General features: G+C 43.3%; 1 protein-coding gene across 2 annotated transcripts; it reads left to right on the top strand.

Annotated features, from left to right (window-relative positions):
• The first annotated feature begins 536 nt into the window (after nucleotides 1-536).
• Nucleotides 537-8993, top strand: COQ2 (coenzyme Q2, polyprenyltransferase). 2 transcript variants are annotated; one of them, XM_075090394.1, is made up of 7 exons: nucleotides 537-972; nucleotides 1233-1399; nucleotides 3930-4051; nucleotides 4283-4368; nucleotides 5279-5412; nucleotides 5862-6050; nucleotides 8473-8993. In XM_075090394.1, exons 1-7 carry the CDS (start codon nucleotides 753-755, stop codon nucleotides 8626-8628), a joined length of 1074 nt encoding a protein of 357 aa, XP_074946495.1. In that variant the 5' UTR covers nucleotides 537-752; the 3' UTR covers nucleotides 8629-8993. The 2 variants fall into 2 exon arrangements, 1 of the variants encoding a protein (XP_074946495.1); XR_012660227.1 differs by having other exon boundaries at nucleotides 714-972; nucleotides 5862-8032.
• The last annotated feature ends 10345 nt before the right edge of the window (nucleotides 8994-19338 follow it).

Raw genomic sequence — 19338 nt, 5'->3', positions numbered from 1 at the left:
AGGGACACCAAAATCTCCAAGAAATCTTTGAGCAGCAAACCTGTGGACATTTAATCTCTGAAACTATGCCATGCAAGACAAAGACATGGCTCTGTCCAAAGCACCCTTCCCTCCCTGGTTTATGCAATAACTGACATAAGACAGTGGGAGAACTGAGTGATGAAGGACCAAGATCCAAAAGCCATATATGAAGTCAGAAATTTTTTTAACTACAATCTGGAAAGGTTTGGGAGCTGAGAATATGCTGACGCATAAACATGTATGTCTTGTTGATGATACATTTGATGCTATACAGTCATCTATGGTATTTCAACAAGTAGCATGGAAGAATTTTAAGAAGTTTAGTAGTAAAAACAGCACACATGCTTTTCGTGAGGTGCTGAGGTACAGTAACTAAAGATTACAGGGTTATTAAATCTGTGCATCGTGTTGTTTTGCCACCAGCCCCCTCGGGCGCTCTGTCAGTATTTACTGACCGGAGCTGACGGCAGGCCAGGCTCCAGCCTTCCTCACATCCCGTACCAGGAGACTTGGCCGCCGCCCTCCGTACCTATGCCAGGGCCGCAGCACGCTGATTCCTGCCGGGCCCCGCGGCCTACGAGGAAACGGCTGCTCCAGCGCCCGGCCCGACCCAGCCGCAGTTTCGATTCCCGGTAGGGACGGACCAGCCCGGGCGCGCTTCAGCCCCCTCCCGCTCCCGCCGGCGGGGAGGATGGCGACACTACGCATGCGCGGCGCACCGCGGCGCCGAAATGGCGGCCTTCCTGGCGAGGCTCTGCAAGGGTGCGCCCGGCCTCCGCGCTGCCCGCCTGCCCCTCGCCGTCGCCGCCGCCGCCCCGCCGCTGCGCCGCCCCTCTGCTGCGCCGCCGGGACCCCCGCGGCCGCTCAGCTTCTCGGCGGCCGAGCTGGTGCGCGCCGCGCCGGGCCCGCTGCGGCCCTACCTACGCCTCATGCGGCTGCACCAGCCCACCGGTGAGCGGGGCGGGGCGGGGCCGGGCGGGGCGGGGCGGCAGCCCTGGTGACGCCGTAACCATGGTAGCGCGGCAGCCCCTAGTGACGCGGTAGCCTCTGATGCCGGCCCCGGGGGGCTACGGCCACCGGCAGAGCGTTGCCAAAGAAGCGCGCGTCTGCTCGGCCGCGCCGTTGCTCCGCAGCGAGCTGCCGGCCTGCCCCGCGGGCGCCGGCTCCTCGTTTCCCCCCTCACCCCACCCGCGGGTTTTGTCTTCCCTCAGGGACGTGGCTGCTGTACCTGCCGTGCACCTGGAGCGTCGGCTTGGCGGCCGAGCCGGGCTGCCTTCCGGACTGGCACATGCTGTCCCTGTTCGGCATCGGAGCGGTGCTCATGCGTGGAGCCGGCTGCACCATCAATGACATGTGGGATCGCGACTATGACAAAAAGGTGGGGAAACCCCCCGCCCCGTGGGCTTGCAAAGACCTAGGGAAGTGAATTGCTGGTTAATTAACCAAGTACGTGTCGGCTCATCTCGAGCGCCACCGGTGATTCCTTGCTGAGTGCAGGCATAGGGCTCCAGGTTCAGAAATTCTTCCATGCTTCTATCTGAGATGCGTGCAGTTAGTTTGTCTACGCTTCTTCCTAGAATAGTAGAAATCGTTTTATTTTTATAACATTTCTCTGTCTAGGACTACAATAAATCTTCTAGATTACTTAACTCTGTGTAAGATAAAATATATATTATTGTCAGCTGTAGGTGGTATTTGAACAAGTTTATTTTTCAACTTTGTTTTTGCATGACAGAATTTGCTACACTTGCTGGTTATGATTGTCCTGGTTTTGGCTGGGTAGCATTAATTTTTCTTCCTAGCAGCTGTTTGAGTACTGTGTTTTGGACTTATCATGAGAATAATGTGATAACACACTGAAGTTTTAATTGTTGCTAAGTAGTGCTTACACTAAGTCAGGGACTTTTCAGATTCCCTTGCTCTGCTAGTGAGGAGGTACACAAGAAGCTGGGAGGGGGCACAGCCTGGACAGCTGTCCCGAACTGACCAAAGGGCTATTCCATACCATATGACGTCATGCTCAGTATGTAAAGTGGGGGGGAGTTGGCCGGGGGGCAGTGATCGCTCCTCAGGGTCTGTCTGGGCATTAGTCAGCAGGTGGTGAGCGGTTGCATCACTTGTTTTCCCTGTGTTTTATTCCTCTCTCTCTCTCATGGTTTTCCTTTTCATTACATTTTTTTGTTATTATATTTCATCTTATGTCAATTATTAAGCTATTCTTATCTCAGCCCATGAATTTTCTTTCTTTTGCTCTTCCAGTTCTCCCCGCCATCCCACCAGGGCAGCAGGAGGGTGAGCAAGCAGCTATGTGGTGCTTGGTTGCCAACTGGAGTTAAACCACGACAACAGTCTACCTATGAACTACTATTTTTTTTTAATTCTTATTTTTCAGGAGCAGTGTTTCCTTGAGTATTGTTAACTTCCTCATGAGAATGGCTGTTAAGAGTATCACGCTTAACACTGAGCTAATCCTTTTCTATTGTGTTGTATTTTTAATCTCCCTTTTCTTCAGAAAAGGGAAATAAGCAAAAGGCAGTGCCCAGTGTCAGATGTTGAAAAGTGCACAGGTGCAGACTTGAAGGGGAGTATCCTGGTGACGCATCACTGTTTGCTTGTCCTGTTTTCTGTTCCTATGTTGTTCCTCTGGTTTGGGGTTTTAGGTGCGGGCAAGAGACAGGATAATGAGCTAATCTGATATGTGAAGTTCTTACAGCACTGTTGTATTTGTGCTCCTGGGTAGGCAATGAATCAATACGCGTTTTGTGGCCACTTTGGATGGTTTAGGGTTTGGAGGTTATTAACAACTACATATGTGAAAGATATTTGACAGGGTGGGGGGTGTGAGTAATAAGATGGAATTTTCAATATACTGAATTAATTTATGCATTAATGTGATGTGGTTAGATTTAAAGCTCTGAAAATTCCCATTGCAGCTCTTGATTACATACCTTAAAACAGAGGCAGGGTCAATAGCCGGATGTTGACTTGTGTTGGTGATAGTCGTTTGGGGGTTTAGATTTTATTACTGATTATTTGGTAAATCTTTTATTTTCTTTAAATGAAAGATCCTATGTTTGATTATGATGTGCAGTGGAATTGGTCACAAATATATTAAGTACACATTTAAACTGCAAAAGCAGTATTTGAGATTTCACGTAACTTGATTGGCAGAGGCGGGGGGCGAACAAACTAAAAGAGTTTATTTAAATTCACATTATTAAAGCATATACAGAACACTTCATACGTATGTAGTATTCTGTAAAAAGTTGGGTTTTGGGTTTTTTTTGGCAGTGGTCACCTTTGGCAAGTAACTCACCATACATGTCACTCTAACATTTTTCTGATATTTGTTTCTTCTTTCAATTTGCCTTGTATGATTTCTTGTTCCAGACAGAGTTTCTAAACTCCGTTTTATCCTGACTAGGATTAAATTAGTTGCCCTTTCACTGTTACTGACTATAGTTATGTGTGCTAGACAAGCCCTGAATCTTTATATTTTACATGGTAATTGCTTTAAAGCGTTTAAGCACAGAAGCACTGCTCAAAATTGGGATAGTTAGCCCACAATTTTTTAAGTCTGATTTTTTTCCCCCTAAGGTAATAAAGTTCATATACAACATGTCTTCAGTGTTTCTGATCAGCCTCACTGCACACAAGTGACACTTTATTTCCGCTCTAGTTTTTAAAGCCTGCATGCTTCCATTATAAGCACTGCTGCTCAGAAACACAACTCATGTCTGTGATGATATACTAGGCTTGCATCGTTGAAGGAACCCCATCTCACACATTCTGAGACCTGTTTCTGTTTATTTTTCTGCTTATATGCCAATGGTGTGACTTCTAGTTTTAACATACCAAATCCAACATAACATATTCCAATGTATTAACATTATTCTTTCCATTTTTAGGTTTCGAGGACAGCAAGTAGGCCCCTGGCAGCTGGAGACATCTCCACTTTTCAGTCCTTTGTTTTTCTTGGGGGACAGCTTAGCTTGGCACTTTGTGTGCTTCTGTGTCTGAATTACTATAGGTAACATACAAGTTATCTTTTGTTTTTTTAAAATTTGATTCTGGGTCCAGAGTTAAGCACAGAGGTTTTCCACAGAAAAGGTGGTAGGGGCAGAGGGAGGCAGTTATTAGTCATGGAATTGTATTTGAAAGTAAAAAATCACTTCAGTACTATGTACAGCTCCTGTAATGCTGCACTATATCTTGTGATCTTTAGACTGGCAGACAATAAACCTCTTTCTACTTTTTACAGTATCGTTCTGGGAGCAGCCTCTTTGTCTCTTGTGATCACCTACCCTCTGATGAAGAGAATAACATACTGGCCACAGTTAGTTTTGGGTGAGCTGGAAATATTTTTACTATTTTTTTTCTTCAGATGTAGTTTTTGGGGTGTTTTACGAATTAGTAATTGAACTTCAGCAATCTGATTTTTTTATAACTTTATATTAAAATAAAAATACCTTATAGACAAAGTTCTGTTGTGCCAGAAGCTTCTTAAACAATTTAACACATGTAAGAGTTGGTGTTTGGGTTTGGGCATTTTTGTATTAAAAATCAGCTACTTGTTTTGACAGTGAGAGGAAGGAAAAGGGGAGGGAGAAAATAAATATTTGTTATTTGAGAATCAGCTTTAGTTTCAGGGTTGTCTCAAAACCTTTCTTAAACATGCGTTTGTCCTGCATTTCAGTCTTCAGCCTCTAAAATAACACCTGTGCAGAAAGTGATGGTACTTGTATTTCAGGTTGAGTGACTAAAACATATCTGTGTACCTTGGCCTTCACATTCCAGCTGCCCTCAGCTTTTTCAACCAAAATTGTCATTTTCAGCCTTGAAACACCATAGTTGGCTGCTGTGCACTCTTCTGCAGTCAGTTATACCGACATCTTTTGTTATACTGACATCTAAGTGTTTTAACTTTAGACCCATTGTTTGAGTACACTGGCATAGTTCTGTGCGAATGTTTCCCTATGCTAATGAAGTCAGACTTAAATTAGGGAAAAATGCACGGCTATATGTGTTTCTGTTTGTATGTCCAGGGTATTTAATGTCAAATTACTTGTATTTATTACCTGACTGAAAATAAGTGGTAGAAAAATAGAGATGCCAGCATTGTACTAAAAGCTGCTGATATGATATACATTCAAGCAAATAATATTTAATTCTATACATGACATTTAGATTGCTCCTGGCAATGTTGTAACTTTTTTTCTTTTGTTTGTTTGGTATTTTTTTTCCTCTATGTTTTTAGGACTTACATTTAATTGGGGAGCCCTTCTTGGCTGGTCTGCCATCAAAGGGTCATGTGAGTGGTCTGTGTGTTTGCCCTTGTACTTAGCTGGAGTAATGTGGACACTGGTATATGATACCATTTATGCACATCAGGTATAGTAACAGTGGGAAATTTTAGATACCTGTGTATGTTTGTGTGTTTAATTTACAACTTTGTTGTCAAACAGCAGTACTAACCTGTTGCAGTTCTTCACCCTCAGCTGAGCTAAAACAGCACCAAAGAAACCCCAGTCCTTGGACTTTTTATTTCTGTTTGCAAATGTTTTACATATCGGGTAGAAAGCTGGAAGCATAACACACACTGTCTGCTTAAGCATTTGCATTGTGTAAATAAATTTAATGCTGGTTTTAGCTCTTGGCTGCTAAAGGAGTTCTAAGGACCAATCTGCTCATTTAAATTTTAATGTAGGGACCTACAAATGCACTTAAATTGGGTTCCTAATAAGGAGTGCTGGAAACTTAAGCAAGGTCCCCCTTTTTATTTTTCTAATGAAGTGGCAGTTGGATTGTGGATATTTTGCTAATTCATCCTTTCATTCTAGGATAAGAGGGACGACATCATTATTGGTGTGAAGTCAACAGCATTACAGCTCAAGGAGGATACAAAGCAGTGGCTCAGTGGCTTCAGCCTTGCAATGCTCCTGAGTTTGTGCATGGTGGGAATGAACTGTAACCAGACGTTCCCGTATTACTCAGCTGTGGCTGCCATAGGGGCTCACCTAGCGCACCAGGTTTGATGGATTTATTTACACTTTTTCCATGTGGAAGTTCTTGATAAGAAATCAGAGTGCTTTACAACCCCCATCAATTCACCAACCACCTAAAAAACCCAGTTCCTGTAAAGATGTTCTGACAATAAGCTTGCTTCTCTTAAGTACCTTTTGCAGACCTTTTGACCGAAGAGACCTCCAGTGGTCCACAGACTGTAGAGCACTGTTTTTCAATCTGTTCCTAACCAAAAAACTGCCTTGTGTTAAGCTGTGATCTCAAGGGAATGGTTTTCTTCTCACTTCCAGTAGCAGCTGCAGCTACATCCACTTCAATATCCTGCGAGATTGTGCAGTTTTTACTGTTCTGATACAGCTCTTGCTATGTCTGGTGCAGATGATCTGAGACTGCAATTGACGTACATTATGATTGTTCAGTTATTTTAAAAGATTATATGGTCTACAGTATCAAGTACACATGCAGGCTAACTTTTTAAATAACATGCTGTACAGTAGCTGTATGAAAATGAAAGTTGCATGTTCTGTCTCTCAGATGGATAATTTTCAACAAAATAATTCTTCTGTACTGTGTCTGGTCTGGAGCTTCAGTCTGGGATCTGACTAACAAAATTTTCTGTGGCTTGTTCACTACCACCATAATTTTATGGTAATTGGCAGTTCTAATTCACAGTTCTTTTTATAGGAGAGACCAATCCAGTTCAGCCTTGGTAGTTGTATTAGTTTAGAAATTTTAATGAATAACAGAAAGAAATAAATTAGTTTTGTCAGTAAAGGAAGCAGATAGGGTCTTGTTACCTTGTTCTTTCTGAATCCTAACAGCTGTGTTGCCCAGTCTTGTAGTGACAAGTCAGTCTATTTGAAAATAAATAGTTGGTCTTGATAGGTGAGTGATAGCAAAGAGGTTTGTGCATTGCAAGTAGTAAAACCATCGACAGTCTGAGAAGGTAAGTCTGTGGTTAACATTAAACTTTTTAAAGCACATTAGACTTACATTACACTTTAATGGGGGGAGCTCATGCAGGTGATGGATATTAAACATTACCTCTGAGTAAGAGAATTCTTGTGATGATGTAGTCTGGTACTTGTCAGCCAGTCTGGTACTTGGAAATCTATGAGGGAAAGAATACTACATTCTGCTGCATAATAATTTACAGTTTGAATAGTCAAAGAGGCCTTGTGTTGTAGTTTTGGCCAAATGGAAATTACTTTCCTGCAGGGAGGATTTTTCTAAGTGAGAATGCAGACCTATTGAATGTAAGTGGTGAAGAGTGCACAACAATTGTGTAGATTGCCAAAGTCACAAGAGCAGCATTGTTCTGTGTACCACAGAGTAACTTCTTTTTGAGTGATTGTTTTAACAGTAGTTCTGCCTAAACGCTCTCATGCTTATCTTCTTGTGTGGATAACATCATATCTTAGAAGCTTGTGGACAATGTTTCAGATTATTTCATCAGGACCCAGCCCTGTCAACTGTACAACTGCAAATGGCAGAGGAGCAGGTTTCCCAGGGAAAGTTTCACTTCTTTTAGTCGGATACATTCTGTTTTGACTTCTTCAGAGGCTGAATTGCAAAATTTGAGTGTTTGTGGGGTACTTATCCATTAATCCTTTCTCTTTTTTTACTTAATATTTCCTCTTGTCATCTTTCTCAAGACTTCTGCACCCAGTTTTGTTTCTGGGAATATTTTCCAGTAACTTCGCTCCTGCTGCAACTCTGTGGTTTTTTACCTTTAGTTGTGGCTCACAGCAGACAGCTGCGAAGCTGGGCAAGCCTTGCTTCTAGCTGTTGTTGCAGGTGTCCTGGTTCATTTCTGCAAGAGAGCTGAACAGACATGGCTAAGAGCGACTGGACTAAACCAGCCCTGTGTGACTAGGCAGGGCCAGACATGTTCCTGTGCATTCCGGTTAGCCTGGGTCACTGCTGGCTTTCTAGTGCCTTGTCTCTACTGAAACATGGAGCAACACCTTGCAGCAGAGATTTAAAGGTGCAGGCAGGTTTTGGGGGTTTTATTGTTATTTAAAGTTCCCATTGAAGAAGTAGGTGGCTGTCTACTGAGGAAAATCTCAAAAAGACTTATTTACATGCCCAGATATTTTTATATTTTTAACTATTAAACCAGACACACCAGTATCAAGGCTGTTTATACAGTCCTTCATTGAGAGTGTCCAGGAATCGTGTTCATATGTGATCCTTGACTTCTCTGCTGTATGTTGACTAAATCTGTCAAGTAAACTTAGATGCCAGTTATGCAAAAAATCCTTTGTAAGCACAGAGTATCCTGTTTCTTGTGGAGGTGAGGGTAGACTTTAGCATTTGAGATTCAGTTTTTGAAGTTACAGACCTTTTTGCGTCTTTTTGTGATGTGTCAAATATTTATGAGTCTGTAGAATAATAATGCTAGAATGTTATACTGTGCTTTTGCAGATTTACACTTTGGACATAGATAAACCTGAAGACTGTTGGAAGAAATTTGCTTCAAATCGTACTGTAGGAGTTCTGCTCTTCATAGGGATTGTACTTGGAAATTTGTGGAAACAAAAAGACTCAAAAAATGTAGAATACCGTGTAGAAAACAGGTAGTTGAAATTACTACAAATACTGATATTTTAGTCCAGCTAAAATGTAAGTACTGTAAGAAGGAAAACACTTTTAACATAACTATAGCTGCTTTATATTGTTTATTTATAAAAGCTGGTGAAAACATTCTTGTTCCTAAAAACATGCAAATGAGGTTATCCTGCAATGTAAGTTTTGATGATCCTTAAATGAATTCAACGTCCACAGACGCTTCAACAGGTGAAGCTGCTCTGCTGGTCCTGTGTAAACATCTGTCAAGCCCTCAAGACTCTGAGCGCAAGATTTTATACAAAACGGGTGTCTCTTAGTGATGACATGTTATGAAATGCACAGTGATTTCAGATGTAAATAAAATATGGCTGTATATGTTTGGTGTTCTGTTATATTACATGAACGATTCTCAGTCTGAGTTGGAGCTTGTTGCATGAAAGAATTGCAATAACAATCTTTATCCTGAGATGCCTAGAAGCAGTCAGGACTCTGAGTGTGTGAGGTCCAGGATAAGAAGTCAATGGAGAAGTATTTAAAATTACCTTTTGCTGTGATTGCTGGCAGTGGTTTCTTTTAACGTGAAAAGAACAGGCTTCTACAAAAGTTGCTTGCACAGAGTGGGCCCAGCCCATTTATCAAGTATGATTTGAGCACAGACTACTGACTTAAAACAAAAATAGCAGCCCAGAGCTATTGCCAAGTGTTTGTGACTGGTGGTTAACCCTGAGCTACAAATTCATCATGCAAAGTGATCCTCTTTTTTTATTATTATTATTATGTTTTAATTCTATTCATTTTAATTTATGCCTACTGGCTTTATTTGTAGTCTTACAGGAAGAACTTGTTTATAGGAGGATCCCTATAAACAATTTTGGGGTTCTGACCCTGGGACCGGACTAACATCAAGGGTCTGCTGAAGAGGGGAACGCCACGATGAGGCCAAAGTGAGGGGTGGAACTAGGTGAAGACTCAGTCATCACCCCTTGCTTAGGCCACAGCCCCAACTGTGCAGACTCCGATAATATGCCTCTACCACTCCCTACGCTGCTTATATGCTGCCAGAAAATTAGGCCTAAACTTATGTCAAGAGCCTAGACAGTTTCTAACAAAACACCCTGAGGGAAGTATTTAAACCAAATCAAGAAGCTGTCACCCACTCGCCGCTAAACACTAATCACAAGCATAGCTCGTGGTTGAGGGTTTAGGTGTGTTGCTCCTTTAAATCATGGAAGCATGAACATTTTCACTGAACCATCAGGCCTTCCTCTCTCTCTTTTCCCTCATTTATCTACCCAAACAGCCCCTGTTCAGCTCCAAAAGTCATAGTAGGGTGTGCTGTGGCATTCAGGACTTTGAACCCAAAAGATATGTGGGGACCAGGGGCTTCACATCAGCTATAAAATCAGAGAATGGGAGCAAATTGGTGGAACTCCCTCTCAGATGGTCTGAGCCCCACCCCACTTTTGACCTTACTGTGGACTACTAGACCACTGAACAGTCATATCCCCCTTCCCCTGATTTCACGTATTTTCCTCTACCACTTTCTATCTTATTTATTGAGCTTACTATATGGGTTAAAGCAACTTGCTTAAGGACAGTGGAAAACTTAATGAATTGTGGTATATGTTAACTGCCTGGCATCTCATCAGTGAAGCACATTAATAAACAGAATCTGTCACACTGTGGATAATAATCCAGGAATGGTGTATGACAAAAATAGCAACTGTAGGCTAACAATTGTAGTGCTCCAAACTGTTCATGCTTTCAACTGCTTTATGCTCTCTCGGTTACATGATTTGCGTGGTAGTTAAACTTTTCTTTGAGTCATGGTGTTAAAAAGCTTGTGTGGTGTTCTGGAATTAATTTCTGTGGAAGGAGCAACAGACACGCCTGTTCTAGGAAAACAATACAGTGGAGTTTACCTCAGTTTAGATACCAATAGGCAAACACAAGCATGCTTTTCTCCACAGGTGGCTTAGCGTATGCCTGCATGCAGGGCTGTGGTTCGGTGATGCAGTGTGTTTGATTGCCAAACTCATTATGGTATTCCAACAACCTTTCCTGATGTCTGCTCTGCTCCTTGAGTGGTGGGGCACAACTGTGCGTGCAGTCACACTGAAAATAAGGCTGCGTACTCCTCTAGCTCTGAAGATGGGTATCATATTTTAAGGTTATTTGAACTGGTACGTGTGAGAGACATTGCAGTCCAGAGCCATGCATTCAAGGGTTTGCTAACTGTAGTTTTGCATTGCTGATGATGCTGAACTGGCGAAGAAGTTCACGTTGCAGGGAAATGAGAAGACATATAATGAATCAATGGCTTTGGTCACAGGAGATCCTTTTGGGGTTGGAATGGACTTCTGTGGTTTCTGAACACCTTTTAATGTACACCTTGTAAAGTTGTTTTTTCTTTTACTATTTAAACAAGTGACGTCAAATGTATTTTAAGCAAATTAGAAAGTGTAGATTTTTCAGCCTGACTGCATGTAAGATAGAAATAGCGAAAATGTTAGGAAGCATAACTGCTTTTAGGGGCTCCTTGGTCCTTACACAGAAATTGTTCTTAAATAGGGTTTATAATTTTGGGGTGGAGGAAGTATTAAGTTGAAGAAAAAGCAGTTTAAAAATGAAGAATAATAAGGTTATGAACATAATGTGGCAAAGTTGCATTTTGTAGAGTGAGAACTGGATGCATCCACTTGGTGTTGGACTTTGGTTATAACACATTTACTAGTAATAAAAAAGCCTTGTGATGTAATTAGTATGGATCTGTTTCTTAATACTTGCAATATTACCTTAGAGGTTATGGCAAAAGTTATTCCTCCATTTTTAACATATTAAAGTGTCTTTAAGTAGCTTAGATTTGGGAAGAGCTCACGTTTTGTAGTGCCTTCGAATGTACTGGTGTCTTCTGTCTGATAACAACTTGTCACAAGTGTTTTTCTTGTAATGAGAGGAAGAAGAAGGTGTAGCTAAATAGAGTAAAAATTCAAGTTTTAAAGCAGTCCTTGTGTCCTAAACTTGAAAATCATTGCATGTCTTCTGTGAGGGTTTTCCAAATTCATCTCAAAATGCATTTTATGAAGATGAGCCATAGCTGTATTTTAGGTTCATTGCCTGAAAAATGAAGGAAGGTTTAGGCTCTAGGCTATAATACTGAGAGTGTTATTTATGTGAGCATTTTATGATTAATACACAGAAATAAGAAATAACTTATTAAGTGCAAAAGAGTCAAAGGCTGAACTACTACTTGGCTAAAACCCTGTTTGTATCTGCTAGGAGGTATATGTGTGTATCTTCTCTTCTCCTTCCATTTCCAGGCTACTCTTTTCCAAATCTTCACAAAGACACTCTCCACTCTATTTAGATACAGTCTGTTAAAAAATTGTCAAATTGTCAAATACACCTATCTCTAAGCAGCAGCTTCATTATCAGCTAGCATGCTTTTGCACAAATATACAGTGTCCTCTAGAAGTTTCTCCTCCACTGTCAAATGCTGCATTTCTCCTCCCCTTCCTTTTCCAAATGTTCCTCCACAGGATGTTGAGATAACAAATGCTTTTGGAGGCAGCAGGAAGGTCAAATGTGCCTTGCAAAGGCAAATATGAAATGCTGGCAGTTGCTCAGTGAAAGAAAACTCTGTAGCCAACACAAACGCTTGCCTTTGTGTGTTCCCGTTGTATTTTGTAGAAAGGTATATCAAAGCAACACCAGCTCTTTGTCCAGGAGGAGCTGGTATGTGTAGGAGTGCTAGTTCCTGTTGGGGATACAGGGAGGGGTTGCCAGGGCATCAGCAGCGCTTTGTGGTGGGGCTGGATCTTTGACTCAGAGCTGCTTGAACACTGGCACACAGCAGCTTTCACACTCACCGTTGCCGGGGAGGGACTTGCCATAGGGTCATCCAAGTTGAATTGTGCATGGATTTTGCTATTCATGTGTTTCTTGGTAAATGCGGTATCATTAATGCAAGAAGGTCGCATTTTTCCCTCCTCTTAATTTCAGGAAAGTATGTGCTTCAGGCACCTAGCTCAGGAACCATGGTGTGCAAACTGCATGGGCTGGAGGACACAGGGCAGCCAGCATGGCTGGAAGTCAGTCTGGCTGCACGGTGTCAGTAGGTCAGGCATAGTGCCAGCCACTGGTAGCATGACATGGGAACAAAAAGGGAGCTTGACTCAAAGTCAAAGGTGTGTCCGTGTGTCGAAAGATCCTGTGGGCTGAAGTCACTAAAAAGCCAGCTGAAAATTGAAGTAACCCATCAGGTGTACTAGCACGGCATCATGGTTAGCCGGTATTCAGGGAAGACACTGAAAGCACAACCATACTGATGAAGGACTGGTGTGGTAAACAGAAGTGGGTGTATGTACTTTGTGGGCACTCCTTTGTTTTTTCCTTTTGGCAAAAGCAGGAAAAGGCCCATTAATTTATTTCTAAATGCATCACAGTGCAAACTGCAAGAGAGAGGATCCGTTTAAGCTTCAAAAATAAAAGTGGCAGGGAAAATGTGGATGTTAGTGAGCTATGGATAATGTGAAGTTTTGGTACTAGCTGAAGGCTCCTGGCATACCAGAGAGGTGAGTTTCCTGCAGTGCCTCCCTGTAGTTTGTGACAGAGGCAAAAGGCCAGAGCAAATTTTAACACGCTGTGCTAGATACAGTACCAGAATTACAAAGGAAATCAAAAAACCTTATTGGTTTTACAGCACTATTTTTTCCTGGATGGTGGTGTTTAAAAAACACACACACAGAGCTGTACAGATGTGGTTTTGTCTAAGCTAAGCAGGAAGAGTTCTAACACTGTTAAAAACCCAAAACAAAACCACCAACAAAATAGTGTTAAAATGCCAAGTTCAAAACTTAAAAATACAGCTTTGATTTCTGGAAGAGTGAGTGGAAACCCCTGCCCTAATGGGGGGAAAAAAAAACCAAAAAAAAAAAGAAACCCAAACAAAAAACCACCCACCCCTGAATGTTTACACCAGCAGAACACAATTCCTCCGAATTGCAGAGCTCCTTGGCTACAACAGGTAGAGTAACGAGAAATATTGAATATAAAATATGTTGTTTCAACTGCATAAAGAAAAGAACCGAGCTGTGAGGGTGGCGGGGGAAAGCAAATGCATGCCCATTCAAGAAGACTTTGGTTTTTTTCCTGGACTGGTGTCAAAGTTTTGTTCAGCTCTGAATGAAAAGTATATTGAAGGGAGATAATTTTATCTCCAAGTTAACCCAGCAGGCAACAGCACATGCATAGCATGAGGGGACTATTTTGAGGAGAATCTTCAACAGTGTTAAGTGGCTGCTTAATAGAAACACCTGTGTGCATTTTGTGTTGGCTGTCATGCTGTAGCATGCCCAAATATTTTATCAACAGATTTTCCAGCTTCATCAGAGCTTATTTGCCCCCAAATGCTATTAACCACTTTTTCAGGAAACATATAAATGGAAATAAAAGTACCTGAGAGGAAAATGAAGGAAAGCACAGACTTCATGTACACCATAATGTGTTTTTTGGCAATATGTGCATTACTGTTACGCTTTATTTAAGCATTGGTTGGAAGAGACCTTAAAGAATCTATTTGCTTAGTGTTGGCATGGTGCTTCCCCACACGCACTTCCATGTGCATGACACCACACAGCTGATGCAGTAAAGCAACAAATGAAATATTTGACAGGTTGCTGGAAAAGGTGTCGTGTTGACCCTATCTGTCAACAGGGGCTGGGAGGTCTTCTGTCTTGTTCCTGCTTGGGGAGAAGACCCAGGCTGTGTAAGTACAGGTTGTGAAGCTGACAGGCCGTGGGCTGAGGTTGCTTCCAGTGGGGTAAAAGACAGGCTGAAGGTCTGGTGCTGCAGTGCATGCCTCCTCTCCCGGGTGACAGGTGGTATTTGCTCAACCCCAAGCAGGGCTCTGGCACCTGCAGGTTCGCCACTTGTTGGGCCTTTATCTGGCAAGGGTGCTCTCCACAGATGGCCCACCACCAGTGCAACCCGAGGACCAGTCACCTGGTTTTTCTTATACACTGGCTAGGATGGGGAGTGTCCTCTCACTCCTCTTGTCTCTTGGCCCAGTCATGAGCTGCTGTGCATCAAGTGTCCACCAAGATCTTGGGACATCCATACAAGGAGCCATCCACCACAGAACGGGTGCAAAGGCAGGAACTGTTATGTGTGCTGTCTTCAGGCCTTGCTCAAGAAATCAGTGGCAATCCAGGGGGTACCAAAAAGTTGCCTTCGGGAGTTCAAGCTGCTCGGTGCTGGTTTATTTACACCAAGGTAAGCCAGAAGGTGCTTCAGAAAACTGGAGGTTAAACACATAGGGAGCTACCATGAGAGGGTATCAGGGTGAGTGTGTTGGGTGCAGGGTGGATGAAGTCACAAGAAACAAATCCCATTGTACACAAGAAGCACACAGAGGGGAGAAACAGGATTGCCATCAAACTGAAGGTGAGCAAAGCTCTCCTCTGAAGAGGACTTGTGGGCACGTGCACACAGGAGGTGCAGAGCAGCCCAGCTTCCCACTCTTGCACACCATCTCTCCCAGTCCAGCTCTCTCTCAGATTGCCTTTTCCCATCTGTCTTAAAATGCATCTTTGTTATTAAGTAGTTGTGCTGGTTTTGGCTGGGATAGAGTTAATTTTATGCAGAGATGCTAGTTGAGGCTGTGTTTTGGGTTTGTGCTGAAATCACTGTTGATAACACAGGGATGTTTTAGTTACTGCTGAGCAGGGCTTACACAGAGTCAAGGCCTTTTCTGCTTCTCACCCCACCCCACCAGCGAGCAGTCTGGGGGTGCACAAGGAGCTGGGAGTGGACACAGCTGGGATGGCTGACCTCAACTGACCGAAGGGATAGCCCACACCATATGGCGTCATGCTCAGCCTATAAAGTTGGGGGAAGATGATCAGACTGATGATGTTTGTCTTCCCAAGTAACTGTTATGCTTTCCTGGAGATGGCTGAACAACTGGAAGCTGATGGGAACTAGTGAATGAATTCCTTGTTTTCTTTGCTTGCATGCGTGTCTTTTGCTTTACCTATTAAACTGTCTTTATCTCAGCCCATAAGTTTACTCACTTTTACCCTTCCAATTAATTCTCTGCCCATTCCACTGTGAGGGGAGTGAGCAAGCAGCTGTGTGGGGCTTAGTTGTTGGCTGGACTTAAACCATGACAGTAGTAAAGTCCCTTTTTAATCAACAGTACAACTTATTCTACTTAAGTAACAACGATACATTTTAAAAGTACTTGTCACGTGTCAAATTCTGTTGCAAAGTGTGTTGGATGCCATTCTACCAATACCTTGGTTAATGTTGGATTAACTTCGTGATGCATCATGTGACTGTTCACTCAGCTCCTGCACAAGTGTTGGGCTAATGTGCCGCTCCTCATGTATGCTGGGAACAGCATCGTAGGGTTAAAGCAAGGGCATCATGTATGATGGACACAAGTGACAGGAGAAGGTAAGGTCCACCATCCCCTGCAGTGTGATGGCAGCAGCTCCCAGCTTAGCATAAAACTCTTGGAATGCCATAGTAATGGCACAGAGCACACATCCAAGCTGGAAGCTGGATGACACAGTCAGCTTACCCAAAAAAGCCTCCAGAGCTGATGCAAGGGCAGCCAGACTGCTGATTTGATTTAACTGTTGATTTTTACCTTATTGATTTTTACCTTAGTTGTTTTTTACCTTGTGAGCTCCTGAGATAAAGTTTGATTCCCAGAGAGTGTTGTCCTATAAGTCTGAGTGACCCAGAAGTAGAGTGGCACCACTGAAAGGATGGTGAGAAATATCAGATGACAAGCACAGGAAGCAGAAGCTCAGACAGGCTGCATGAAGCATCTTAAGACAAACTTTTGCCAAAGCCAGTATGCAACAGCAGATGGATGTGAAACCACTACTACTACTTTCTTTTGGGTCTGACGTGCTGTGGCTGTGAGCTGCCGCAAAGCAGGGGATGCTCTTGGCCCCAGCTGTGAACTCCCCACTATGCGCCAGACTTCGTGTTTTGGGTATCTGTGCCACAAGGAGTTCAGGCAGCTTGCCCAGGTGGCAATGCCCCCACCCAGTCATAACCCCAGAGCCATCTTCTGTCTAATCAGCCAGCCGAGTGGACCCACTCCACAGTGTGCAGTGTCCCTGGCATGGGAGGGAGGAAGGACATGCAGGTGTGGGCAGGGAACAGCTTTCTCCTGTACAACTGCATTTGCTTCAGTTTTGGTGAGATGTGAACCTGACCCTTAGCCATATTTCTAAGATCTATGAAGATTTCCATAGCACTTGCTCAGCTCCTTTCTCCTCCAGCTTTTACAGTTGCAGGGATTTTCCTTTCCTCAGAGTCATACCAAGTTGTGGGAAGGTGGCAAGGTTTGGGGGAGAGGTGTTCTTCCATTTGACCAGCTGAGACATCTGGAAATAAATTACTTTCAGACACAGAAGCCCTTCTCCATGTCTGAAACAAAGCCCTGTTGAAACCCTGAGGTTGCTACTCTGCGTCTTGAAAGGGCTGTTGAGAGAAGAGCTTTGGAGAGAAGCCCCCAGGCATGCTCCTCCGCCAGGCAGCCCCCCCTGACCTGCACATCAGTGGGCTTACAGCAGACCCTCTGTAAACAAACCTGCTTCTCGCCACTTGAAACACCAAAGTTTTTGTAACTAGGAGCATGAGGCAGCATACTGGGGAAGGTGGCTTCATTCATTTGTGGTGGAGTTTTAAGCTGTGTGATGGAGTTGTTTCAAATGGTACAGAGAACAGGTGGGAACGCTTCCATGTGGATGGTGTTGGCATAAAATGGAATAAACTAGTTTGTTTGCAATTCTCTGTAAAATACAATAGTAGACCATGTAATTTATACTTTGTTCTTTGCAGAGAAGGCAAAAATGTGTTCAGGGAGGTTTTCTTTAATCTGTATTCCTGAATCTTTATCGAAATTGCATTTGCCGTAATAGAATCATAGAATGGCTTGGGTTGGAAGGGACCTTTAGAGGTCATCTAGTCCAACCCTCCTGCAGTGAGCAGGGACAGCTTCAACTAGATCAGGTTGCTCAGAGCCCCCTCCAATCTGACCTTGAATGTTTCTAGGGATGGGGCGTCCACCACCTCTCTGGGCAACCTGTTCCAGCATTTCAATACCCTCACAGTAAAATTTTTTCGTTATATCCAGTCTAAATCTACCCTCCTTTAGTTTAAAATACATCTTAAATCGGTGAATAGTAATTTCAGCTGAATTTTTCTATTGTCTGCTTGGAAACAATCTTTTATTCTTATCATGGGGAAAAAGGTATTACAGGTTTTGTTTTGTTAGTACATTTCTTTTCTTCCCAGCTATTGGCACACCTTGCTCTTTGTTGTCTTTCTGTGGCTAAGAGGCCTCTCTTCCTGTATTCCTGCAGTGCCACTCCATGGACCAGGAGAAGCTGCACGTGAGGGGGACCACAGCCACCAGCCATTGGCAGAGCCCCAGTCAGGCCCTGTGGTGAGCTCTGGCCAGAAACCATGGTAGCTGCAGCGGGAGGCACAGGCACTCTTGCCTGGCACTGGGCGAGAGTGATGCTCTTGCTGTGAGTTTCAGGAGTTTGTGTTTTGATTTCACTGATGAGATTTTTGCAGGGTTTTTGTCCAACTCAGATGCCAGGTGAAGGGGATCAGCTGAGGTAGGTGTTTATGGTGGTGCTTTCTCAGGGTGACAAAGGGCAGTTACACTTTGATGAACCAGGAATGCAGGTAGAAGTGGGCTGCTTTTCTGCAGAAGAAAAGCACTTGCAGGGCCTGATTGCTCAGACAGTCAGTGTTACCCCAGCTCTGAGTAGAGGACAGACTGTTAAAATTCTTAAAATACTGCTGATGAGCTTTTTTTTAATGTGTTGTCTCCCATACTGACCGTGCATTTCAGCTTCCCATTTCCCTCCCACCCCAGCAGACCCCTAAGCTATCTGGCATTTTGCATGAGCCTAGTGTAGCCAGCTGGTGGGATGTCAAGTATCTCCTCTTCTAGAAAGCATCTGCTGAACTACAGCTTTTTGCAGACCTCAATTCTCACAGCCTTTTGCAATGTTCTTGAAAAAAAGATGTGTACACTCCAGCAAGGGGCCAGCCAGGCAGCTCTGCCATAAAGCAGGAGCCGCTGCAATTAAACTTTGGAGCCGTTGGAAGCCAAGCATTTCAGGGCACGGCTCACTGTTATCTCAGCCACACTACTGGTAAAAGTCTCCACTTAATGCACCATAAATCCCAGCCTGTTGACACAGCTGGTAAATTGCAGTTTAACCCAAACTTATTCCCCCGTTCTTGCTGATAGCAAGAAAGAAGGGGAATGCACCATGAGCACTTCACATGGGATGTTTTGAACTTGCATTTTTCCTGGATAAACAGCCACTCAGACCCGCTCTATTTTCTCTGCACACTCTGTACATCATGCTGGGAAACAGAAACTGCTGTCCCGGTGTCACAGCTTCTCTACAAAATGTAGAAGTGCAGCCAAAACTGTCAGTGACTTGCACAGGGCATGACTGCTTAAATATTTGGGGCATGTTAGTGAAAAAATAGTAAATATTAGTATCTCATAGAGGGAAACAGATGTGTTTAAAGTAAGGACTCAGTTAATGTTAAAATAGCTGGGCTATGTGGCTTGTGAAAAGCACTTATCAGCCTAATTTTTATAGGAAGCCTCCACATGGGGTGTATTTACTAATTCAGAAATGAAAACCCAAACACATTCCTAAAAAGGAG

This window comes from Phalacrocorax aristotelis, chromosome 4, assembly GCF_949628215.1.
Source record: "Phalacrocorax aristotelis chromosome 4, bGulAri2.1, whole genome shotgun sequence".
Classification (NCBI taxonomy): Eukaryota; Metazoa; Chordata; class Aves; order Suliformes; family Phalacrocoracidae; genus Phalacrocorax; species Phalacrocorax aristotelis.
Note: the sequence above shows the minus strand (reverse complement) of the source record. Positions and strands in the feature narration are given on the sequence as shown.

Excerpts from the sequence above, each read along its gene's own strand:
- COQ2 (XM_075090394.1), top strand. The coding sequence starts at position 753 with ATGGCGGCCTTCCTGGCGAGGCTCTGCAAGGGTGCGCCCGGCCTCCGC. Across the intron at positions 1,400-3,929 it reads ATCGCGACTATGACAAAAAG|GTTTCGAGGACAGCAAGTAG; the intron begins GTGGGGAAACCC and ends TTCCATTTTTAG. Across the intron at positions 4,369-5,278 it reads CTGGCCACAGTTAGTTTTGG|GACTTACATTTAATTGGGGA; the intron begins GTGAGCTGGAAA and ends CTATGTTTTTAG.